This window comes from Pleurodeles waltl, chromosome 7, assembly GCF_031143425.1.
Source record: "Pleurodeles waltl isolate 20211129_DDA chromosome 7, aPleWal1.hap1.20221129, whole genome shotgun sequence".
In the NCBI taxonomy this organism is placed as follows: domain Eukaryota; kingdom Metazoa; phylum Chordata; class Amphibia; order Caudata; family Salamandridae; genus Pleurodeles; species Pleurodeles waltl.
The window spans coordinates 307,867,710-307,895,183 of record NC_090446.1 but is presented as its reverse complement, the minus strand read 5'-3'; the positions used below and the strand labels follow the sequence as shown (position 1 = coordinate 307,895,183).

Below are 27,474 nucleotides of genomic sequence, written 5' to 3'. Positions count from 1 at the left end.
AGGCCAATGCCACTAGGTGTGACAGAAACTGTCTTGAGACTGACTACCCCAGTTTCTATGATGGACCCATAAGTGAACCCAACTACACCCTTATTTTGATTGTTGCCAGCAGTCCCACCACTATTACCACTACTGCTAGGGGCACTAGAGTTTGATGTATTAGTGGTGGTAGGCTCAGGGGGTATGTCTGAGCAGGACTTATCCCCTGGCCTATGACCTTTATTTTTACACACATAGCACCAAGGCGTTTTAATATGTGTGGGTTGTGAATAAGAGGAAGAAGTTGATTTATCCCCACCCCCTGAAGAGTGTTTAGGATTTGAAGAAGGATCTTTAGTTTTACCCTCATCCCCATGCTTATCCTGAGATTTCACACCATCTTTCTTCTTACCATCCTTGTCACCTCCTGTATGAACTTTTCTGTTCCTCTTGTTCTGACCCATTTGTCTGCCTTCTTTCCCAATTCTTGGGGAGAGGGCAGATCTGAGTCTACCACGTACTGGTGCAACAAATCAGACACACGATTGTTCAAAATATGTTCTCTCAGGATTAGATTATAGAGGCTTTCATAGTCAGTCACCTTACTGCCATGTAACCAACCCTCCAAGGCCTTCACTGAACAGTCTACAAAGTCTGTCCAGTCTTGAGGGGACTCTTTTCTGGTGTCTCTGAACTTAATCATGTATTGTTCAGTGGTTAAGCCAAATCCATCCAAGAGTGCATCCTTCAAAACTTTGTAGTTATTAGCATCACTTTTTCTGACAGTAAGGAGCCTATCCCTACCCTTACCAGTGAAAGATAGCCACAAGATAGCAGCCCACTGCCTTTGAGGGACCAACTGTACCATACAGGCCTTCTCAAGTGCAGCAAACCACTTGTTAATGTCATCCCCCTCCGTGTAAGGGGGGACTATCTTATGCAGGTTTCTGGAATCGTCCTGTCTAACAGGATTGCTATCAAAAACACTGCTGCTGCCACCATGGGGAACTAGCCCCAACCTCTGCCTTTCCCTTTCCACATCCAGAGATTCCCTGTCTAAGGCCAGCTGCTGCTGTTTAAGCTTCAGCCTGGCCTCTTCCAACCTCAGCTTTCTGAGTGCCCTTTCCATTAAGTTATCCTCAGGGTGGGAGGCTTGGGAATTGTGAGACACAGAAGAAACTTGGGAATTGGCAGAGAGAGACCTGTCCCTAACTGGCTGGACTCTAGTAACTTGGCCTTTAGGAGTGAAATGTGCCCTAGTAATGTGTGACCCCCTCCCACTACCAGTGTCACTAGTTGGCCTGCTAGCTGACAGGTCCTTGGAAGAACCCTCCCCAGCAACCTCAGGGGACTGCTCTGAGTCTGACTGGGTACCCCCCTGCTCTACCTCCTGATCCTGGGATGGGCCAGACTGGTTCTGGTCACTTTCTAGGAGAAGGCTGAGGAGAAGATCTTTTGTAGGATTCTTTCCAATTGCTAAACCTCTTTCAATGCAGAGACCCCTCAAACTTTTAAAGTTTAGATTCCCATATGTTGCCTGGACAACAGTGGGAGTAAGTTCACCGGCAGACATGACAGAAAAGGTTTAGGACAAAGAGAGAAAAATGTTTTTGGAACTTTTGAAAGAACAGAGAAAAACATTTGAAAACTTTTGAAAACCTTTAAAAGTTTTCAGAAACTTCAGAAACTTCATAGAAAGTTTTAGAGAAGGAAAGTTAAACTGTTTAGGTCAGTGTGTATATTCTGAAGTATTTGGTAAATGTTTTTCTTATGAAAAGCACCAATGACAAAGTGGTAAAGCAGTTACAAGTACTTATCCCACCGCTGCACCATCAATGTAGGAGGCCCACCTGGCTTATAGTGGGTACCGTGGGGAACTTACACCTTGTGCCTGGTCCAGTTATCCCTTATTAGTAGATTAGAGGTGTTCTAGCATCTTAGGCTGATAGAGATAGCTATAGCAGAGCAGCTTAGGCTGAACTAGGAGACATGCAAAGCTCCTACTTATATCACTTAGCAATATATCATAAGAAAACACAATACCCAGAGTTACTAAAAATAAAGGTACTTTATTTTAGTGACAATATGCCAAAAGTATTTCAGAGGATATAGGGCCAGCTGTAGGAAGATTCCAAATTGCGACTTGCAATTTGCGAGTCCCTGCGACTCGCAAATTGCAAGTCGCAATTTTGAATTCAGAAAGGTGTCTCAGACACCTTCTGCAACTCGCAATGGGGTCGCAAAGACCCACCTCATTGATATTAATGAGGTGGGTCGCAATTTGCGACCCCATTGCGAGTAGGGGCACTCACGGGGATGGTGGCCTGCTGGAGACAGCAGACCACCATGTCCGTGACTGCTTTTTAATAAAGCAGTTTTTTTTTTTCAAAGTGCAACCCGTTTTCCTTAAAGGAAAACGAGCTGCACTTTGAAAAAAAAAATGAAACCTTTAGTTTAGGTATTTTTCAGGGCCGGTAGTGGTCCATTGGACCACTGCCTGCTCTGAAAAAGTATTATTTTTTCAGACACAAAGGGGAAACCCGTTTGCGCCTGGGTTACCATCCACTTCAAGTGGATGGTAACTGTGCTTTCATTTGCCACCGCGAAAATGAATAGCATTGCGAGTCGCAAATAGGAAGGGAACACCCCTTCCTATTTGCGAGTCGGAAATGCATTTCTACATGGCAAAGAGGCATTTGCGCCTCGCAAACGGCGATTTTCGCCGATTGCGACTCGCAATCTCTTTGCTTCATCTGGCCCATACTCCCTTAGGAGGTAAGTAATATACAAAAAATATACACACACAAACCAAATCAGGTAAGTAAACAGTTTGAAAAGTAGTGCAAACACTGTAGAACACAATAGAATGCAATAGGGAGAAATAGGCCTAGGGGCAACACAAACCATATACTCCAAAAGTGGAACGCGAATCACAAATGGACACCAGGCCTAGTGTAGGTTGTAGAGGGTCGCTGGGAGTGTAAGAAAACACTAAGGGTGCCCAAGATACCCTACCCCAAGACCCTGAAAAGTAGAAGTAAAGTTACCCTACTACCCCAGGAAGACAGTAAAGTTGAGATAGGGGATTCTGCAAGGACAACAACTGACTGCAAAGCACTGAAGATGGATTTCTGGACCTGAGGACCTGTAAAGGAAGGGGACCAAGTCCAAGAGTCACGCAAGTGTCCGGGGGGGGGGGCAGGAGCCCACTAAACTGCAGATAAAGGTGCAAAGGGGCTGCCTCTGGGTGGAAGAAGCCGAAGATTCTGCAACGGAAGGTGCCAGGAACTTCTCCTTTGGTCAGAAGATGTTCCACGGCGTGCTGGAGGACGCAGAGTTGTTTCCATGCAGAAAGACCTAAAACAAGCCTTTCTAGCTGCAAGAGTTGCGGTTGAAGGTTTTGGGTTTTTGGGTGCTTCCGGGGCCCAGGAAGGACCAGAGGAGACAGAGGGGGCGCTCAGCAATACGGAGACCCCATGCAGAAGCAGGCAGCACCCGCTGAAGCACCTGAACAGGCGTTCAGAAGATCTGAGCACGACGGTTGACTCAGCACAACCAAAGAGGGTCCCACGAAGTTGGAGTCCAACTCAGCGAGTTGGGCAATGCAGGACAGAGTGCTGGGGACCTGGGCTAGGCTGTGCACGAAGGAAGTCTTCCAAAAGTGCACAGAAGCCCGAGCAGCTGCAGTTCACGCAGTACACAGGATTACTGTCTGGCGTGTGGAGGCAAGGACTTACATCCACCAAATTTGGACAGAAGGGCCACTGGACTGTCGGGGACACTTGGATCCAGCTCCTGTGTTACAGGGACCACGCTCATCAAGATGAGAGGGAACCCAGAGCACCGGTGATGCAGATGTTTGGTGCCTGCGTTGGCAGGGGGAAGATTCTGTTGACCTACGGGAGATTTCTTCTTGGCTTCCAGTGCAGGGTGAAGGCAGACAACCCTCAGAGCATGCACCACCAGGAAACAGTCGAGAAAGCCAGCAGGTTGAGGCGCTACAATGTTGCTGGTAGTCTTTTTGCTACTTTGTTGTGGTTTTGCAGGCGTCCTGGAGCACTCAGCGGTCGATCCTTGGCAGAAGTCAAAGAGGGAAGTGCAGAGGAACTCTGGTGAGCTCTTGCATTCGTTATCTGGTGAGATACCCACAGGAGAGACCCTAAATATTCCCTCAGAGGAGGATTGGCTACATAGAAAGGTAAGCACCTATCAGGACGGGTCTCTGACGTCACCTGCTGGCACTGGCCACTCAGAGGTGTCCATTGTGCCCTCACACCTCTGCATCCAAGATGGCAGAGATCTGGGACACACTGGAGGAGCTCTGGGCACCTCCCTTGGGAGGTGTTGGTCAGGGAAGTGGTCACTCCCCTTTCCTTTGTCCAGTTTCGCGCCAGAGCAGGGCTGGGGGTATCCCTGAACCAGTGTAGACTGCTTTATGCAATGAGGGCACCATCTGTGCCCTTCAAAGCATTTCCAGAGGCCAGGAGAGGCTACTCCTCCCAGGCCCTTCACACCTATTTCCAAAGGGAGAGGCTGTAACACCCTCTATCAGAGGAAATCCTTTGTTCTGCCTTCCTGGGACTGGGCTGCCCAGGCCCCACGGAGGCAGAAACCTGTCTGAGGGTTGGCAGCAGCGGTAGCTGCAGAGAAACCCCCGGAATGTTAGTTTGGCAGTACCCGGGCTCTATGCTGGAGACCCAAGGATGCATGGAATTGTCCCCCCAATACCAGAGTGGTATTGGGGTGACAATTCCATTATCCTAGACATGTTACATGGCCATGTTCAGAGTTACCATGGTGACGCTACATATAGGTATTGACCTATATGTAGTGCACGCGTGTAATGGTGTCCCTGCACTCAAAAAGTCAGGGGAATTTGCCTATGAACAATGTGGGGGCACCTTGGCTAGTGCCAGGGTGCCCACACACTAAGTAACTTTGCACCTAACCTTCACTAAGTGAGGGTTAGACATATAGGTGACTTATAAGTTACTTAAGTGCAGTGTAAAATGGCTGTGAAATAACGTGGATGTTATTTCAATCAGGCTGCAGTGGCAGTCCTGTGTAACAATTGTCTGAGCTCCCTATGGGTGGCAAAAGAAATGCTGCAGCCCATAGGGATCTCCTGGAACCCCAATACCCTGGGTACCTCGGTACCATATACTAGGGAATTATAAGGGTGTTCCAGTGTGCCAATCCGAATGCTTAAAATTAGTCACTATCCTGCAGTGACAATTTTAAAAGCAGAGAGAGCATAAACAGTGATGTTCTGATTAGCAGAGCCTCAGTGATACAGTTAGGCACCACACAGGGAACACATATAGGCCACAAACTTATGAGCATTGGGGTCCTGGCTAGCAGGATCCCAGTGACACATATCAAACACACTAACCACATAAGGTTTTCACTATGAGCACCCTGACATATACTCACAAACAGGCCAAAAGTGGGGGTAACAAGGCTAGAAAGAGGCTACCTTCCTACAATAAGACAAAGCTAAAATTATTTTGCTATATCTTTTCTGATGTGGGCATGACACTAGATCCAGCTAAAGTACAAGCATTGTCAACTGCCAGTCCCCCACAAGATGTTTCTATGTTACGCTCATTCCTTGGCTTGGCCAGTTACCGTTCATGATACATACAAGACTTTGCCAATGTGAGTGCTCCGTTGATAGAGTTGATGAAGAAAAATGTTTCATTTCGCTGGTCACATGAATGCGAGCAAAGCTTTAAGAGAATCCAAAATGCAGCTGGAATGGCATATTTTGATCAAAAGAGCTATACAGAAGTTGCTGTGGATGGTAGCCGGGTCAGGTCAGGTTAGGTGCAGTCATTGCACGGCATAGCGTATACGCACATGCTTGAAGACATAGGTGCTCATTATGACATCGGCGGTAAAAACCGCCTACCGCCGTGGTGACGGCCGCCAAAATTCTGTCACTGCGGCTACCATCCGTCGCCATATTATGAGCACTGCCTGACTTCCACCATAAGAAGGGCAGAAATCTAGCAGTGTTCATGGTAATGGGCGGTGGTAAGCTGGCGCTGCTACCACCAGTACCACGCCGCCAGCCGTATTATGACAATTAATACGGCCTGACGGTGTTCTGCTGCCGGGGCACTGCTGGCGGTAGCAGTGCCCCTTCCCGTTGCCTTCTGAAAGACCTCCTCGCTCAAGGTAAGTCAGGCTTCTGACAAGGGAGGGGGCTGGAAAGGTTGGGCTGTGTGTGTGTGTGTCTGAATTTGTGCATGAATGTGTGAGTGAGTGTGTGAATGTGTCTCTGTGTGTTGTGTTGTTTGCATGGTTTTATGCATGTGAGTGAATGCGTGTAAGAATGGTGAAGTGAGGGCGTGTCTGCATGTCAGTGTGATCGTTGTAAGAATGTGTGAGCATGTCTGGATGTATGAATGCGTGTATGCCAGTGTGTGTACATATGCGTGTATGCCAGTGTTAGTGATTGGGTGTATGCGTGGTGCGTGTCTGCGGGTGTGTGCATGTATGGAGGGTTTGGGAGGGTGTCTGGGGATCGGAGGGGTGTGGGGGTGTGTGTGTGTGTGAGGATCGGAGAGGGTGGGGCATGTTTGGACGGAGATGGGTGTGGGGGTGTCAGGTGAGTGTTTGGGGGTTGGGGAGCCACCTACCCGTGACAGGGAAGGAATTCCCTTTCACAGGTAGGGCCTACTGGCATGGATTTCGGTAGGCAGGCTCTTAATGCCGCTGGTGGTACTATGCCTGGAGATACACATCTCTGGCCCAGCAGCTCATACCGCCATGGCAGTGTGAGTGGATAATGTGACGGGATGTACCACCAGCCTGTTTTTGGTCATACCGCCACATTAACACTCACTGCCAGGGTCATAATGACTCCCATATTGTTTTAAACAAACAAACAAAAGCCAGTACTGACATTACTTCACCAAATTACTAGTCAATATCTGAAATACAGCAGTTCTGTGCATTGAGCGGTTGCCTAGAGGTTTAACACAAGCATTCTCTGAAGAAATATGAGTGACTTCTGACGAATGCTGATGTTGGACCAAAAAAGGCGCGAAACAGTTGGGGCCTCCGTTACACCCACATTGATCAACAAATCCAAAGCGAATGTTTCTTTGTAGGAACAGAGGACTTTGAGCCCACAGGACTGAAGAAGATTGATCAGAAATTCTTGGTCCTGAGGTGAACCCTTGTAACTTTATTTCAGTTCGAAATAACATCGACCGCTTACCTACACCAGGGAGAGTGAGGGAATTTGCTTTTGGAGCTATTCACACTTTGTAATTTCAGTTATCCAGTCAGTGAACATAATATAAGCTTCCTTCCCCTGGTCTTGGGTGATTAACTAAGAGCCTTAATTGTCAGCTCAATCCTCACAGGCTCTTATTGACGGTGAAATTCAGAACTGAGGCATCAATATTTATGTGCATCAATAATTTGATGTTGTGTGATTTCTAACAATTTAGGGGCATATTCATACTTTTTGTGTGCTGCATTTGCATCATTTTTTACGTAAAAGTGGCGCAAACGTACAAATATAATTGTTTTTTGTAAGTTTGCGCCGCTTTTACGTCAAAATATTACTCAAATGCAGCACAAAAAAAGTCTAAATATGGGCCCCCAGTGTTTAAAAAACAGTCCACTGTGTGTTTAAATGTGATGTGGGCACGTAAAAAACTTGATTTGAAGCAAAACATTTTGTGTCTATGACAGATAATGCAAAAATTACATATAGAAAAAAGTGTGTTTTTCATAACTAATGATGTGAATAAAAGGAGAACACGATAATTGAGTTGTGTGTTCTCAGATGTTGACTAGTATTTTGGTGGAGTACTGTTATTACTGGCTTTTGTTTGTTTGCTTGAAATTGTATAGTGGCCTATCCTTGCTGACACTCAATTGTCCCAACCCATATTGTTTTTGTTCTTGGATTGAAGACATATTGTGGAATATGCAAGCAAAAGTTTGTCCCAGACTGAACATGCTTATTCACAACTTGAAAAAGAGAACTTAGCAGTGGTGTGGGTGTGTGAAAATTTCCACTTGCTCCTATACGTAAAACCTTTTACGCTTGTGACAGATCATAAAGAATTGTTGACTATTGTTGTCAATTCAATGGCCAAGATGCCTTGTCGCATTGAACGTTGGGGTCTAAAAATACAAAAGTATAACCACATAATTGTGCATGGCCAGAGAAAGATCAAAACAAAGTCAACTTTTTCTCCAAAGTGCATATACAGTGTCAAGGACCCCCTTTCTAAGACAGCTAAAGCCTACATAAATTTCTATGTGAAATCTAACACGCCTACTGCCATTTCATTAGAACAAATTGTCACTGCCATGAATCAAGACAGTGGCATGTTAAACTGATAGATGTTATTACACATCAGTCATGGAACCAACACACTCGACCTTTTTTCAGTGACAGTGAATACCAGAAGTTTAAAAATGGCAAAGATGAACTGTCTGTGACACAAGAAGGCATTATCCTGAGGGGTTTGAGAATTGTCATTCCAGAAAGTCTGCAGACTACAGATACTTGAAGAGGCCACCAAGGACATTGTGGAATCGTTGCCACAAAACAAGCTCTCTGAGATTGAGTTTGGTTTCCTCATCTCAGTGAATGAGTTGAAAAAGAATTAAAGGCATGTCATCAGTGCACTTGACAATGGACATTACCTGATGGTGATTGTCATTGAATACTCCCATTTTCCATTAATAGAAGATCTCTCATCTATCGCCAGGAAAGAGTAATTGACTAGACAGCATCTTCGCGACATATGGCATTCCTGTGATTTTAATATGTGGCAGTGGCCCATCTTTCATTAATCGAGAATTTAGAGACTTTCTCAACTGCTTAATGTGAAGCATCAGAAAACCACACCTGTTTGGCTACAGGCTAATGGCCTTGTTGAATGTTTCATGAGTACATCAAAGAAAGCTACCATACAAGCGTACTGTTCCACTTCTCACTTGACCAGAGGTGAAAGCCCTGCAACGTTGATGTTTCGGAGAGCAGTTACAACCAAGTTACCTGAATGGACCAACACAAGATCAAGAACTGAGGAACATACTGGTATAAAATACGTGGATCATTATGAGAAAATGAAGGTCTATGCAGACAAGAGATGACATGCTAAAGACATTGCCTTCACAAGAGGAGATCGAGTGGTCTTCCATCAACCAAGAAAACGTAAATCAGATGCTCAATTGGATGCTGAGCCATTCCATGTTGTAACCAGTAAACAACACATGGTGACTGCCCAACGTCCTGAGAAATCAATTATGAAAAATACCTTGCATTTCAGACTTGTGGCTCATCACTCACCAAATACTGATGTCAACATAGAGACTTGTTTAGAAGGAACAATTGGAAAACCCAAAACTTCTGTTGCTCCTATGTCACCAATGCAGGTCTTGGACACTCCTGTTGCTGATTCCCAGTTTCCAAAGACACAATTAGGTTATCAGAGCACCTAGAAAGTTCATCTAAGAGCTATGATTGTGTATATGCTTGTAAAAAAAATGTTTTTTTTTTTCATTAAGAGAGATGTAGAGATGTAATGTTGTGCGGCTCCTGAAGGATTGTGTAGAGCTGTGATGTAAATGTTAGAATGTGGTGAAGTGAATGCAGGTTTAGAATGTTGAGTTTGCATTACACGCAGATGTAAAAAGACATGCAATACATTGCTCTGTGGGCGTATCCTACCTTATATGCAATGCATTGCTCTGTGGGAGAGTCCTGCCTTAATTTATTTTATAAGGGGACACATAAGGGTAAGCAACCATCTACCCTTATGTGGCCGAATGAACCTTTGGATTTAGATAGGTGTGTGTGTTTGGTTCTGAACAAAACAATGTCAACAATAAACAAACCCAAATAATACCGTCATTAATCAATATTAGAGTCAGTAATTTAAACTCACCATGATCTATTTGGCCATGAATCACCACATCCGTATTGGTAAAGTTCAAAGATTTATTGCCCTTTAGATTAACAATTCTAAGATTACGTAAATCAGATGCAAAACCAGATTGTAATAGTTCCACAGGTTGACCAAACCTTCTAAAGAATCTCAGCTTTGACAGAATATGAATCAATAGGCACTCAAGAATCACCGTACAGAATAATAGCAACATCAGATGCACAGTTGAGATTAAATACATTGAGATAACACAGGTGTATTATTCACAATCTGTTATTTTTTGCAGCCAAATTCAGAATATGACATTCTAACTATTACCTTAATTATAATAAGCATGTATGACTTTATGCAAAAAGGAAAAGAAGATAAAAACTAATTTAGAAAACATCTATCTATGGCGCTAGCAAAAATAGCGATTGGGTTTCTAGAAGAGAAAGCATGAAAACCTGCAAGAAAGACAAATGGGCAAACTATGTTATACCTCTCCTTAATGGGCTCAGCAGGCAGCGAAGTCTTCAGTGGAGCATCTTCTGCTTATCTTCAGTGGACAGTGACATACGGGAACAGTTGAGTTGCCTTAATGCATCTGAACTGTCAGTGGAACATAGTACAGCAGAAATAAAAGCACGTCTGAACACAGCAAAGGTCAAAGCAAAAGCTCCTCAAAATCTGAGCTTACTTAAAGTCCCAGAAAGTAACTATATACTCTGCCATTGGTTTAGACTATAGGGTGGTTTTGGACGGAACCAATTAAAACTAAAGCATGTTTCTCCGTGTTGCACTTCTTGTGTTCTTTTCTTCCTCATTGGTTCTGCTCCTTTCACTGCCATCACCAGTTTCCATTGCAGAAATAAAATGTTTAAAACTACATCAAATTACTGAATGCCATTGTTTTCTGTGGAACACTATCTGGCAGGAACTAAACAAATGTTTCAATATTACTACATTTCCTTCTACGTCAACAAGATTCTTCAGGAAGGACAGAACAGTGGCAGTGACTTTCCATCCACATCACATTATTTCACCTGAATTAGCTTAACATAGGCCTGTTGAAAAATGCAGTAATGTGTGCCGTACACAACATTTCATAAAACTATTTATTCTCTGAACATGTAATTATTATTTTTTCATTACTCAGTAAAACATCAAATACATTTAATTAGACAGTGATTTATTTTCATTTTCGAATTTCTGTTACTTGCGCAATTTTGTTTTATTTTTCACACTCTAACAATCCCTCCTTGGATGACTAAATTTGTCTTCACAAAACTATAATAATTAATGTATTAATTAATTTATGCTAGCCTAAAACATAGTCTCTCTAATACATCTATTCTTCCTTGTATTTCTCCAATTTTCAGTTTGTCTTAAATACTAAAATTGTTTGCTTCTCAGTTTCTCAAGTCTCAATTCTTCCCTCCTCTGATAATTTTTCATTTGTTTTCTCTTAATCAGTTTATACAGTTTGTAAAATGCTATAGTACAAATGACACAAGTAATTACGGCCAATAATGGTCTTAGAATGTTTTCCACAGTCCCTTTACCAAGATTACCCAGCTAACTTCCCGCATTTGTCACACTTTTGCCAACATTTTCCAACAACCCTGGCTCTTTCAGATCTTTTAAGTCTGAATTTAAAGCTATCAGGATCTTGATAAAAATTTCTAATTCCTTTACTAGTATCAGGAATGTATGTACAGCAATGTTTCAAATTCATCATCCGGCAGGCTCTGCCTTCTTTTGCTAAAATGATGTCTAACCAAAGACATTTCTGAGTAAACCATTGAACGAACCGCAGCCATTACAGTATCCATTAAAATTGCAGCTCTAGAAAAATCAGTTAGCATGTTATCCCTAATAGTAGAAAACGTTCTAATTTTCAGAGCATTCAGAACAACTCCTACATAAGGAATAATTTCCCCAAAATATATCCCCAATTATTCCAGAATATGTTTCTCTTTTTGGTCATGGTCTTTGCAATACATTTGAATTATGTGTGCCTTCTTTATTGTCAATTTGGTAAATTCTCGAGGATATGACTCCCAAATAGCAAGTCCCATACCAACCCCTTGGGAGACGATAATAAGCATTTTTTCCACTGATGTAATAAACTCCTCGAATAACAGGGTCCTGGCAATTTAGCAAAAAGTCCCATGTATTCTTGAAAAAAAAATACATGTCTGCATTCACTCGTTCCAACAAAGTTAGTGTCAAATCTAGATTCCTTCAAGTTGCACATCTAAAGCTAAGTTTCCTTGCGTTTTAGTTTCACTAAATGCATAGTCATTTCTAAACGTCCTCTTCACTAACCCTTTCTCTATTTTCTCCTTCCAAGCCTTTCTCCTGTCATCAGTTTGCTCTAAAAAGAACTTTTTTTACTGGTGAAAGCAAGCATGTAAGGTTGTTGCAATGTGCATAGGCAATCCCAAATGTTAGTGTAGGCTCAAAGAAACCTCCCACAATGTTAATATATCTTTCTATGGTAATAATACTCAAATGCTCATTAATCACAACAAAAGAAAACACTATGGGGGTCATTACAACTCTGGCGGTCGGTGTAAATATGGCAGTACGTACCGCCAACAGGCTGGTGGTACATACCTCCAATGTACCAATCTGTCCGCCACAGCGGAAACAGTCGCCGGGATGGAAATATCCATCTCCAGCCCGGCAGCCATCACTGTTCCACCTGCGGGATTATGACCCCACCTACCGCCATGGCTTCTGTGGCGTTCGTAATGCTACAAAAACAATGGCGGTAGGTCATAGGGAATTAGTTCCCTGTCACTGATAGGGGTCTCCCCCCCTCCTCTCCAGGTACCCCCACCCACTCCCCCACCTCTCCAAAGCCCCCCTCACCCCACATACATTCACTCCCCTCCTTCACACACACACATGCATACACATCCATTCCCACATGCTTCCACGCATTCATACATCCATTCACACACACATCCACACACACATCCACACACACTTTCATACGTACATGCATTCACATAACACAGCATGCATGCACTCACACCGCTATGCATGCACACACGCATTCAACACGCAACACACACTCGGATTCACACACACACATACATGCACACACCCCCATGCACACACACACACAACGCCCCCACCCCCTCCCCGGTCGGAGATCTGACTTACCTGGATCCAGGGAGTCCTCCGGCAGGAGATGGGATGGGGCGCTGCTGCCACTAGCAGTGCCCGCCAGTAGAACACCACCAATCTCAAAATGAGGGCCTATGTCTAGGTTAGCGTAGAACTACTAATTGTATTCCTGGTTATAATGCCTTGTTAGTACAAGACTGTAACTAACTCCATATGTTGGTGGCAAACTATGGTATGTTACTCCTTCTTGCACTGATGAAGGAATTTGCGTTCAAACATAACTCTCTCTCCCATTCATCATCTCAACAAATTCATACAATAAGCAATAGAAAACATTAGAAGAAAGATCTCTATGTGAGTAAATGTAAGTATTTCTCATCCCTATTGAACCTTTCTAACTTTGAAAATGTAGTAGTCTCTTCAGAACTAATATAACTATTTTCAGGTGTGTGATGAATACTTATGATCACAGTCAACAACAAACACACAAGCACACATACAATTCCCAAAGCAATACACATTCACTTGCAACACCTATTAGTTGTCACTCTATTGTGATTGTTATCCATGTCTGCTCAATGTTTAAGGCTGAACATAGTAATTTTATCACTTCGTTATTGGAGTGGCTTCCTCTATCTGATTCTAAAGAGGCTGGAGATCTAAACCTTGGTATCAATTCTCTAAGCAAAAGCTTTGCTACTGTGAGACTATCATTTCTACGTGTAGGGTAAGCTTCAATCCAGTTAATAAAAAAAAAAAAAAAAATTACCAATACGTATCTCAAACCACCACACACAGGCATCTCAATGAAATCCATGTGTATTCTGTTAAATGGCCCTCCTGCTCTTCCAGTGTGACTCAAATTGACAACTGCTCTTTTTCCCACGTTATTATGCTGGCAGGTGAGGCATCAGTGATAAATTGCTTCTGCAACCAGTCTAAACTTCGGATCAAACCAGAACTTTTTAAAAGTTTGAATCATTGCATCTCTGCCAATATGCGCGTGACCATGATAATGTCTCACCATTTACTTCAGTAGACAGTTTGGCAAAACTACCTGACCTTCAGTTGAGACCCAAAGATCGTCTGCATCTCTTTGAACAGATTTTAATTTGATCCATTCTCTCTTCTCTTCACCAGACACATTTTCTTGAGAGAATTTCATCCTACGTATTAATTGTGGTTACCAAGTAATTTGCATTTATTTAATCATTTTCAAATTTCAGACATTTTTCATTAATTGAAATACAATTCAAGGCGCAATATCTAGCAACCCGATCTGCATAAGAATTTCCTTTTGAAACAAAATAGTTTGATTTTTGATGTGCACTGCATTTGACTACACCAATCTTCTCAGGTACTTGTAGGGCTTCTAACAAATCATGAATTCTATCACCATTTCTAATTGGTGAACCAGAAAAGGTCATGAAATCTCTCTGTGGCCACAACTTCCAAAGTCATGGACAATACCAACCGTACTGACTGTCTGTAAAAATGTTAACTTTAAGCTGTGCATTAATACAACAGGCTCGTGTAAGGGCAACTAATTCAGTAACTTGTGCAGAAAATACTTTTTTAAGCCATGAAGCTTCAAGTATACCAGAAATTGAGCACACAACATAGACAGCTTTCAATGTTCCCACATTATCTCTTAAACAGGAACCATCAACAAAAATAATGTCATCATTCTCTTCTAGCGGGGTATCTTTAATATCAGGTCTGGGTTTCATACACAATTCTGTAACCTCCAGCCAACTTCTTTAAGATTCTCAATTTCAACATTGTCAATTGGGATTAAGGTTGCTGGGTTAAGCACTGTACATCTTTTCAAGGTAACATTTGGAGAGACCAATATTATCAGCTCATAATTAGTAAGGCTTGCATTTGTCAGATACTGGGTTCTAGTCCTGGTAAGAAGGACTTCAACAGAGTGAGGGACCAAAACAATTAAAGGATGTCCCATCAAAATAGCTCCACATTGGGATAGTGACAAACCAACCTCTGCCACAGCTTGCAAACAGCCAGGTAAAGCTGCTGCGACTGGATCCAAAGTAGCAGAAAAATATGCTACCTGGGGTTTTACGCAACAATGTACCTGTATAAGGACAGAAAGAGCATAGACATTTCTTTAATGACAAAACAAAATAAATGGTTTTGTGTAGTCAGGCATTCCTAAAGCTGGTGCTCTGCACAAACTCTCTCTCAAGTCAGCAAAATCTTTCATACGAGCGTCATCAAAAGGAACCAACATCCTGACATCTCTTTGTGTAACTGGAGGATTAATTTGCAAATTAGGATTACGTGAACTGTTCAGCACTTCTTTTAGAACTCCTGCTTCACAAAATCTTCAATTACAGGAATTACTCCTTCAGTTACTGCTGGTGCCATGTAATATTGTGGTATCTGTGGAAAAACGACATTAGGTTTGTCTGACTTTAACTGGTTCAACTCCTTTTATCAGACCAATATATTTTCCATAACAATCCCAATATTTTAGATTATCCTGTAAATCAGTCGGCAGGTCTTTTACTGTGAAAGCAGGATAGAAACTAATCAGTGGAAACTCTTCATTCACTGAAACACATTCAGTTTGCATAGATGAATCATCATCATCATCATCATCATCATCACTATTCGCCTGAATAGCAATTCCTGCATTTGAACAGGTATTCAAACATTTTGTTTTGCACAATAGATCTCTTCCTTAACAAGGAAACTGGACTCGAGTCAGAAACTATAAATTTGTGTAGTCTTTCAGTTTCCAATTTTAACAGGGACTGGTTCAGTAATTGGGTTTGTCAGAAACTGATTTGCAACTCCTACAATCTGGATTCTTTTCCCAGAAAGTGGCACATTAGGAACTTCTGCAGTTCTCACTGTAGAGCGTGTAGCTCCTGTATCAACTAGGAATGAGACATCATGACTCATTACCTTTCCATTTACATAAAGACCCTCTTGATCCACTTCTAACAAAGCTGCTAGCATGCATTCCTCTTCATCTGAACTTTCACTCTCAGCCATCATTCCATCACTCATCGCTTCATCATTCGATTCCTCCTCACTGTGAAGTGTGAACTGTTGAACTGTATGATTACTGTGATTTAACTTTTTTCCTGTGTTCTGCTGAGGAAGCAGCATCTGCTGCTGCACCTTTGAAACTTGAGATATTTGATTTTTTTGGTTTGGTACCGTTTGTACCTGATGCTGAATTAACTGTGACTTTGGTACCTGACTGTGGAAAACCTTACATTTGCATTTGCTGCATTGGTTGAGAACGTTGTATTTGCTGAAGAATCTGCATCTGATTGTTTTGGACTCTTAAATTAGGACCCCTCTTTCTCTGACCTCTTGAATTTTGAGATTGATTGTTTTCATGCATCTGCGTAACCATGCCTTCTTGTACCAACTTTAGACACTCATGCTTCCGATGCCCCAAAAAACCGCAACTGCGACAAGGTAACATCCTTTTTGTTACCTGCATATCACCTGAAATGACCATCACATTCGAATCAACGTGATTACCACCTCCATTTTCACCACAACCTCTACCTCTTGCTTGATTCTGAAACAACATGTTTCCCTGTTGCTGAGGATAGATTCCCTGCTGCTGTGGATATTTTCCCTGCATCACTGATTGTGCAGCTGTAATCTGCATCACCATCGCCTTTTCCTTCAATTTCTTCTACTTAATTTTAATCTCGTCACTACAGTATCTTGCAAACTGTAACACTTCATCAACCGGTTTTACTTGCCAACAAATCAAATGACTCTTAAGCATCTGTCCAATTTCAGATCTCAAACCTTCAACAAATCTAAACACAAAATTAATCATGTCTTTCGACTCAATTGTTTCTGCACCACTGTAATGTTTAAACACTTGCAGCAATCTCTCATAGAATGCATGTATTGACTCTTTTGCTTCCTATGCTGTCGTATCAATTCTCTGCCACACAATACTTTTGGGTGAAATTCTCTTTTTCAAAAATCCGATCACTTTGTAATAGTATTTCATTACATCAGGTGATGGTGCACCTGTAACTGGATCTCTTGGAGGCTCTCTTGTTGGCCAGTCTGCACTGTATTCAACCCATATATCAGCTGGAACCACTATTTATAACAGGGTACTCAAGACTTCCCACATGCATTTTGCAAGCTTCACAAATGTATCCTTTTTCTGGTATCATTCCACTGGTTTCTCTCTCAATCTCGGGTAGTCATTTGTTAATGGCAAAGTATCACTTCTGCTCCAAGAGACATGTACAAATTTCCCTCATGGAATTTCTCTGATTGAAATGACTTTTACTGTATTATCCGACTGCTGTACATTAGCATTCACATTCGCAGACTCGTTTTTCTTCTGAGCTCTTTTCTTCACCCATCTGCCTTCCCATTTATCTAATGCTCCCCATAATTGGACATTTTGAATTAATTCTTTAATATGAATCTTCATTCCTGGTATTCTCATGTTCTCAAAATCTTCTGAATCAAGTTCTAACCTGTAGCTTCTTCTCAGTTGCTTTTTTTCTCAAGATCTATGTCATGTTTCTCTGCAAGGGATGCTAATTTCCAGTGTACCAGTCCTGCTCTGTGTGTAACAATTTTTTATGTGAAGCGTAACTTACCCTCATTATTCAAATCTATTCTATTTAAATCAGTTGTTCACTCAGTTATTTAATTTATTTCTAATTTAAGCATTGCCAAATTCACTGAATTTTCTCTCTCAGTATTTGCCTTTGTCTTTGTTTGACTCATCTTTTCTAGCCAGTCTGTTAACTGCTGAGCTGTCAAACCTTGTAATGAATCATTATTATTATTTACATTGGGTATGTTATTATTTACATTTGCTATGCCCTGTGGTGTAATAAATGGAGTCTATGTAATCTTTGAAGTTCTGGAATAACTCAAATCAGTTAGTGGATTTGTCTTGTCAAAAGTCTGGTTCATTGGAGTCATAACTCCCATATGAACATTTAAGTGGACATTACAACATTGGTGGTAACTGCCGCCTACCACCACGGCAACAGCCGACAACATACCCTCGCCGTGGCTACCAGCCGCCCATCCGCATTATGACCCTTGACGAAATTGCAACAGAAGGCTGGCAGAATACCGTTGATGGTCATGGCAGCAGACGGAGGTAAGGTGGCAGCAGTGCCACGCCAGCAAAACACCGCCTACTGTATCATGAGCAATGATACAGCCTAGTGGTGTTTTGCTGGCAGACACTGCTGCTGACAGCAGCGACGTGTCCCGTCTCCAGCTTGAGTACCCCCTGCAAGTAGGTAAGTCGGGTTGTCCAACAGGAGAGGGGGGTGTTGTGTGCATGTGTAGGGGGGTCCATTTTTGTATGCGTGCATGCGGGTGTGAGCCGCGTTGAATGAATGTGTGAATGCCTGAATGTGAGTGTACGTGTATGTTGTGTGTTGTGAATGCGTGTGTGCGACAAAGTAAGTTGGTGTGTGTTACGGTGTGTGGGTATGTATTTGTGCATGCGTGGGTGGATGTGGGTATGCGTGTGTGTATGAGTGTGTATGTGTGCGGGGAGGGCTCTGGGGGCAGGGGAGACCCCTATCAGTGCCAGGAAAGGAATTCCCTGGCACTGGTAGTGCCTACTGCCATGGTTTTTGTGGCAGTACGCTTGCCACGAAAACCATGACGGTAGGCAGGGTCATAATCCTGAGGGTGGGATTGTGACGGCCGCCTGGCTGGAGACCGAAGTCTACAGCCCATCGGCAGGTACCACCCTGGCAGACGGAGTGGTATATTGGCGGTTTGGCTTGAGTCAAGCCACCAATGTCATAATTTGGGAAAAGGTACCGCCAGCCTGTTGGCAGTACCTTTCCCCAAATTACCGCAGACCGACACAGTCATAGTGAGGGCCTTAATCTCTCCATTTCTGCATTTGAATTGAAAACATTCTGTAAATTATTCTCATTATATCCCTGTGTAAACAAAGGTACAGCAGGCCCAATAGTAACAGGTACTGTCAATGCTTCTGGACCTGTCTGAACATTCTGATTTCTTGAGTATATTATTCCTGAATTCTGACCTGTCAAAATTGAGGAACTCGTCTGTGAACTTACAACAGGTGTGTACCCCTGAATATTTTGAACCTGTGCTGGAGACACTAAACTAGGTGTAGACTCATTCTGGACCATCACTGGTTTCTGGTAAGCCTGTGATATCTGTGATGAATGTACAATAGGCCCTGTTATACTCGGTGTGGAACTCACAACTGGAACAGAAGTATAGACTACAGGTGGGACAGTCTGAATCATAGATGTTTGAGTAACAGTAATAGCAGGAACACTAGTTGCGACTTGTACTTGACTGTGTTATTACAGCAGGAGCTGGAGCACTTGGATTAGTACTAGTACTTGGATTTATCTCTTGTGCTGCATATGGTGGAGGACGACTTCTCAGTAACTGTATTATAAATTTGTCATCATCTGATTCATCATAACAAGTCAATGAGCCTCAACTGACTTCGACTCATCTTCTTCAGAAGAGTCTTTATTTTTCCTTTTAGTCTTTTCTTTGACATCGCTCTCTTTCTCTTGTGTAATTGCAGGAAACATTTTCTTTGTAAAGTTTCAGTTTTTGCTCATTGTCCCATTTAGCTTCTGCTAATTTCTTCTCTGCTTTTCTCATTCTTCTCTAACATTTTTAAAATTCTCATATTAAAAGTTCCATGGACAGGAAAAGCTAAACTCCCTTCCTTCTCCGTAATTTTGCACCTATGTTTTAACCAAAGACATGCTCCTGACCTTTCTCCTCAATTACGAGATATGTTGGAGTACCTTCTGTCGGGCAAATTTCCCCTACTCTAGCTGGAATACATTCATCTCCACTTAGCACACTCTTTAACATTTTGAAAAATGTAATTTTTACTCAAATAGGAAGTAATTCAATCCCAAAATCCTTTTTACTTATCTCTTTCAACTAATACCCCTTCACGGTTGTCCAATAATCCGTACACAAGCTCCCTTTCGCCAATCAACCTGTCCCTTTGTGAGACGTCACTCTTACACACGAGCTGACAAAGTCTTGCGACTTGTTCTCCCGAAACTCAAATTTCACAAAACTAATGCAAAATATTGCAAACACTAATAAAAAATCAACACCAACTTGTCTGCTTGCTACAGGTAGAGGACACAAACACTTTGGAAGCCTCACAGAATTTTCGATTGCAGCATTTAGCTCTGACAACTACTCATTTAACTTCAGCTTTCTCTGACTCCCAAGCAAAATTCGACCAGAAAATTCTACCCCTGACCAATATTAGATCATCCCTGTACATTCAGGAATCACCAATATTGGTCAAACTAACACTCCCCTTTAACACCCACTCTAGGAATTTTGGCAATCACGCCCAATCGATCTACTAAAACAGACAAGTTACAACAAAAACCCAAGGATCTCATATACTTGTATTAATACTCCGGAGTCTTACACCACGCAGAGTCCGTACATAAATAACCACGTGGGCAATTTTTTAGCACAAAGCACCTCACACAATTGAAGTTTAACAACTTCCCTACATGCACCATTAGGAGTACACACACTCCCTAACAAACTACATTGGAGTACTCCAACTCACTAATTCTCACAAACATCACAATTCACCTGCGATTTGCGTAAGCAGTGCAATCGCAAAACCCTAACTCAATCACAAATCACACCAGAAATGCTGAGAAGATCTTCAAACAAGCATTGGTAAAATCAAATTCAATCCAAACAAGGATTGGCAAAACCAAATTTAAAATTTTCAAATAAGCATTGGTGAAACCAAATCTCCAATTTTTTTCAAATGACACATAATCAATCTCCTCCTACTGGAACATAGCCAAACGTCTCCTTATTGAGACATAACCACCCTCTGCAGCTACCAAATTCTGTGGGCGCGCCCTACCTTATAATTGTTTTGATAATTTATGTTATAAGGGGACACGTAAGGGTAAGCAACCATCTACCCTCATGAGGTCGAATGAACCTTTGGACTCAGATAGATGTGAGTGTTTGGCTCTGAACAAAACAAAGTCAACAATAAACAAACACAAATAATACCATCATTAATCAACATTAGATTTAGTAATTTAAACACACCATGACCTATTTGGCCATGAATCACCTCACCAGTTTAGTAAAGTTCATTCATTTATTGCTCTTTAGCTTAACAATGCTAAGATCAGGTAAATCAAACGTAAAACTATATTGTAATACTACATGAATACTACAGGTTGAGCAAACCTACTGAAGAATCTCAGCTTTGACAGAATATGAATCATTAGGCACTCAAGAGTCACCATACAGAATAACAGCAACATCAGATGGACTGCAGAGATTGAATACATTGAGTTAACACAGATGTATTATTCACAATCAGTTATGTTGCGCACCCAAATTCAGAATGTGACATTCTATTACCCTAATTAGATTAAGCATGCTGGACTTCATGCACAAAAAGGGAAAAGAAGACAAAAACAAATTTGGAAAACATCTATCTATGGCGCTAGCAAAAATAGCGATTGGGTTTCTAGAAGAGAAAACATGAAAACCTGCAAGAAAGACACATGTGCAAATTGTTTTATACCTCTCCTTAATGGGTTCAGCAGGCAGCAAAGTCTTCTTCAGTGGAGCATCTTCTGGTCATTTTCAGTGGACAGTGACATATATGGGAACAGTTCAGTGATATATGGCCTTAATGCATCTGAACTGTCAGTGGCACAAAGCTCATTATTTCACTAGCAGAAATAAAAACACATCCGAACACAGCAAAGGACAAAGCAAAATCTCCTCAAAGTCTGAGCTAACATCACAATATTAAAGTTCCAAAAAGTAACGAACAACTCCCATTGGTTTAGACTATAGGGTGGTTTTGGACAGTACCAATTAAAACTAAAGCACATTTCTCCATGTTGCTCTTCTTGTGTTCTTTTCTCCCTCATTGGTTTAGCTCCTTTCACTGCCATCACCAGTATTCCTCGCAGAAATAAAGTGTTTCAAAATTCATAAAACTACTGAAAGCCATAATTTTCCTTGCAACACTATCTAGCAGGAACTAAACAAATGTTTCAGTATTAGTGCATTTCTCTCCACATTAACAGGATGCTTCAGAAAGGACAGAACAATGGCAGTTACTTTCCATCCACATCAGCAATTTCTAAATATCACATTATTTCATCTGAATTAGTTTAACATAAGATTGTTTAAAAGTGCAGTAAACTGTGCAGTGTACAGTTCATAAAACTCAAACTATTTTCTGAACATGTAATTATTATTTTTTCATTACTCTCAGGTAGTAAAACATAAAATACATTTAATAAGGCAGTGACTTATTTTCATTTTCGAAATATCTTTGTCAAATGTAATTTTCATTTCAGCTTTGCACTTTTAAACACATGTTTTTCTTTCAGTTAATCACACAATTTTATTAGTAATTTTCACAGTCTAACAGATCCGTCTTTAGCGTTTTCATTGGCAGGTACATATGTTGGGGAAGACTCTACAGTCATAACAATGTGCACAAGATTGCCCCCACTTTGGCTTCCTGTAGCCTTTTTTTCTCTCACAGCACAACAAATACAAAGAAGGGAATTTAAATAATATAGTCACCTCACAAATTAGAGCCAAGGGGCGTGACCCTGTCTCTTCTTACCTCAGACGGGCACATGACGGGTCTGACCTTGGCCTGTGCTTCACCCAGGCACGGTCCATGCATGGTCCATGCAGCAGGGCACACATTTGTACTTTAAAGTGCTTGGTAGGGCCTGCCTCCTTCTCCTCCTCCAGAAGCAGAGTTGATGGGACTTGAAGTCCCCCACCACAAACACAGTCTCCTGGGCAAAGACGCTCGCTTTGGTGATTTATAATGCCTGGTGGGGTCTACCTCCTCCCTCCGCCAGGTGGGTGCAGTAGCAGAGGTTGATCGGACTTGAAGTCCCCCACCACAAACACAGTCTCTTGGGCAAAGAGGCTCACGTTGGAGATTTATAATGCCTGGTGGGTTCTACCTCCGCCAGGTGGGTCCAGTAGCAGAGGTTGATGGGACTTGAAGTCCCTTGCCACAAACATAGTGTTCCACACAGCAGGACTCACATTGTCTCTTTATAGTGCTTGGTGGGTCCTGTCACCTTTTCCCTTTGTCACATGGACCCAGAAACAGGGATTGATCGGACTCAAAGTCCCCTGCCACAAACACAGTCTCCCACGCAGGGGGGATTCGGTGGTGCTTTATAGGGCTGGGTGGGGCCTGCCCCTCCTTCTTTTGCCAGGTGGGCCCAGAATCAGGGTTGATGGGGCTTGAGGTCCCCTCCACAGTCTCCCCATTTTATTGAGTGCTATGCCATTACATTTAACTGTATGTTCTCCGAGTGAGGACCTTAGTAAGCAGGAGTCCAACACTAGTCGTCTTCTACCACTTTCTTTTAAAAAACAAACATTTGTTCCATAGTTTTTTTTATGTTGCAGGTTTGAGGTGCATCATTCGCACCCAGTACTTTCAGTGCACGATGAAGCTTGAACAAAATGAACCAGTCCAAATTGCAAAATGGTTGCCACACCAGATACGCAAGACACCTAGTTGGCAACTACAGCACAAATAAGGCTCCAAATTGTTCAGTTTGCCATCTTTTTTTAGCAGGAAGTTGGTGAGAACACACTTGCTACCAATTACTCACAATTTGTACAATAACAATACCCCTAGAATAATTATTCTTGCACATAAACCTCACAGAGAAGAGACAACCTGCTCCGTTTGAGAGTATACATAATGGTTTATCACTAATGTCTATTCTAAGCACAACCTAGGGAGGTGTGCACACCTACATTCAGATGTTGCACACAGTGGAAAACATATCAGAGGCCATAGAGTACCAAACAATGTCTAAACATTGGTTGTAACACACTGAAACAGTTGTAGAGTTAGTCCTAATCCCCAATGTCATTTTAAGGATTTTTTAGCCCTATGCAAAATTATTTAGAGGTACCCTGTTCAAAACATGTTTGGAATTTTATTACCCATTTTCTTCAAATTCAACTCCAGTGAGGTCAAACAATGTCAAATTATATGTTAAAGTTAAGACAGAGTAGTAGCTTGAAGTAAGATAGAGAAAATGTTCACTTTCCCAGGGGACTCCTGGAAAGTGAAGGCCATAGGCGAATGACCACTTATTCTGTGCATTAATACGTCTCTGCTTATCACTATAACATGTTTCAATTATATCCCACATCAGCCTGACTGACTTCTCAATCCAAACTGCATCACATAACTCCATTCTAAATTCAGCAAACAGGGATTACCGCGGACAATGAAATCAATGCATAGTGTCAGCATGGGTAAATCAAAGCTGATCCCTACATATTGCTGACAGGCTAGCTGTGCGTAACAATTCTAGGACTGCCCTTCAGTTCTAAATATACACACACCCAGTTCCATACAGTGCTATAGAGTAATATGACATAGAAGTGTTTTTATTTAAAGGAGCCACTGGTGTTGATGCTCTGTTTTATGCCACATCTCACTTTGTCAAGCTCTTCAAAATGATTGTATGTCATCATATTGGTCTTTAATATTTTGCGAAACATAAGCCAAGCAACAATATCAACCTCCAAAATATAGAGAAGGTAGGAATATGCAGGTAAGTATAAAATTACTATTTTTCATTTAATATCCACAAAGCATGAACATGCATAACATCAAGGTTCAACTTGTGTATTCTGAACCTATGTTACCATATTGATATTTTTGCCACTCATATTTTTGCTAAGAAAATTAAAGACTCAATATTGGAGGAAATGTGATGTCTCACACATGATTTTTGTTTACAGGTTGAGGTGCTGACTTCACTCAAAGGCCTAACCCGGTTCATTGAAAATGGACAGCTGACATGGGACCTGGGAGGAACATTTCCATACTGCCACAGCGAGTGGGTGCAATTCTTCCAGGTGACAAAGTAACAGTGGATTCTTAATTCTGATGTGCCTTTCTTATGAGAAAATGTACAGGGCTTATGGTACTGAAAATCCAAGGTTAATAATTGGAATTAAACCCTGAGAAAGCTCCAAGCTTACCAGCATGGCGGGAAACCATGTGTTGGCTGTTATTTCATGATAATTTACATATTGACTGTTTATTCATAAATGAAATACAGGAAAGGTACTTGCCACTCAGAGAAATAATGTAGGCCTCACAACAACTGAATTCTACTATTTTACAAGGAATATTAAGACAAATGAATGTTATACAACATTGACTGAAAGGACGATATGATCAAACATTGTTCAGATCTTTGATTCCACTTACTAATCTTAAACATTGGGTACTTCAGGTCCTACACATTTATTTATTGTTATAAAACTGGGATACCAACTACCAAGTTCGGACTAAGTACTAAGTACTACTATTATTTTGGCATTTCTAAGGCAAAGATACTTTATGTTAAGCTTTTCAGTTACAAAGTCCATATAATAGTTTGATGCACAAAATTTTGAAAGTGCATCTATCATTCTGCATAGTGTCCTTGTCTCACCTTGTAGAAGACTGTGCACTACATTATATGGGTATTGCAAGTCACTGAGGAGTTCTGTGATTAAATTTAGAGGAATGAGGGCGAAGGTCAAGTTCCCTTCTAAGGCTTGGAATGCTGAGGTGACTACAATATGCTAATAATGTATGTCAAAAGACTTTGGGTCATATTTACAAGCCCCTTGCGCCTCCTTGCTCCATACTAGTGTTTTTTTTAAGGCTAAGGTCGCATTAAGCAGGTAATTTTCCAGTGCCATATTTACACGCATTGAGATACTTTGTAAACCCTTGCGTCACATTATGCCTACACTAGGCATAATGTATGCAAGGGGGCATTCTCTCACAGGAAGGCCCAAAAAAATGGCGCAGTGAAATTTACTAGATTTCACTTTCTTTTTTACCACCTTCTCAGGGCAGACATTAAAATTATGCATTTATAATCTCCTTGGGCCTCCCTATGCTTTGCTGGACTAGCGGGAATATTTTGAGCGAAGCAAAGCACCACAATAGTACCAAAAATGTTGACGCTATTGTGGTATTATTTGCCATGATGCGGTGTATTGTAAACATGGCACACCCATGGTGCCGTTAGGGGTGTGCGGTGGTGCAAGAAAAGTGATGCATCAATTGTGATGTGCCACTTTCTTTTAAATATGCCCCTTTATTCCTTAAAGTAAATAGTCACACTATCACCCTACCCACAAACTGCTTAAATCGTTAGTGTATTGCTCCTTTATGTGAAAGTGGTGCGATGTTTGCAGCCTTGAATAATACAAGTAGAATCTGTATTGCAAAATGAAACACAGTAAATAGCTGGTAGATGTCTTTAAAAAAAGGATTGAGTAAGTGTATTACAAGTTAGATGTTAAAAAACAAACATTGAATCTTTAGAAACATGCAAAAATGTTCTATCTTTCCTATAATTACCCAAAACATACAAAAACATTATGTTGCATAAATATTTTTTTGTTGATCTCTGTTCATCTAGAAAAACAGACCAGAAAGGAAAAAGACAATCTACTGTTATGCCCTTTAAACCGATAATTTTAATTATGCTGCATGTCCTGCCTATCCCCAGCTGCTGGCTATGGCAAGAGGCATTATGATATCAAAAGTCAACTATAGTAAGTTATTACAGTTGAGAAGCTCTGTTATTACAGGCGACTAGAAAGGTCACAAGATTCCTGCAATAAGAAAATTAGAGACAAGTGTTAATACGAAAAAAATGTTATTCAAAGTTTCAGTTAAGACATCTTTATATTTATTTTTAGATTGATACAGGCATAGCGGGGTGGGCCTTTCTGCCTCTCTCACTTTTTCCAGGTGTATTTCAAACCAGAGAGATGTTTCGTAGCCTGATCATTTGGCGCAACCCAACCTTAAAAGCCCCTATGATTCCACTCCAATCTTTTCTTCATGTTGGGCTCATTTTAGCATTTTTACCAGGGCTGATTTTGGATTCCTGGAAAAATAATGACAAGGTTCCCTAGTATGACTTTCAATACTTCTGTTTATAATTAAAAATCTGATGGGAATTTGTACTGAGGTGCACAGCAAATACTACAGAATTACACCAGTTACATGACATAAAGAGATGACTTGATCCCACTTCTTCTTCTTTATTTTATGTGTTAAGGAAGGTATAAACAGATGCAATGTACATAAAAACATAGAAGTCATTATATTATTCATTATTATGAAAGGGAAATATCATCCATATGAAAAAGCAAACCAAAGAGGAATATGCAGTATAAGGCAGAGAATCAAGGATAAAAGGTGACTAAATTTTTTGGGCAAGTTCATACAGTTTGCAGTCTGAGGCGCACCACTACCCAGGGAACTACTTTATTGAGAATTATATTTTAGCCAGATTTTTAAACCATTCTAATATAAACCACCAGATTCTCTTTAATCTGGCTACCTGCC

At 41.4% G+C, this 27,474-nt stretch overlaps 1 protein-coding gene across 3 annotated transcripts in view; it reads left to right on the top strand.

The window, feature by feature from the left end:
* Positions 1-27,474, top strand: part of KIAA1755 (KIAA1755 ortholog) — a 517,033-nt gene that overhangs the window by 222,957 nt on the left and 266,602 nt on the right. For all 3 annotated transcript variants that reach the window (XM_069243743.1, XM_069243744.1, XM_069243742.1), the window contains exon 8: positions 24,852-24,968. In XM_069243743.1, the coding sequence (XP_069099844.1) occupies positions 24,852-24,968 (117 nt within the window). The remainder of the gene's footprint in view (positions 1-24,851; positions 24,969-27,474) is intronic.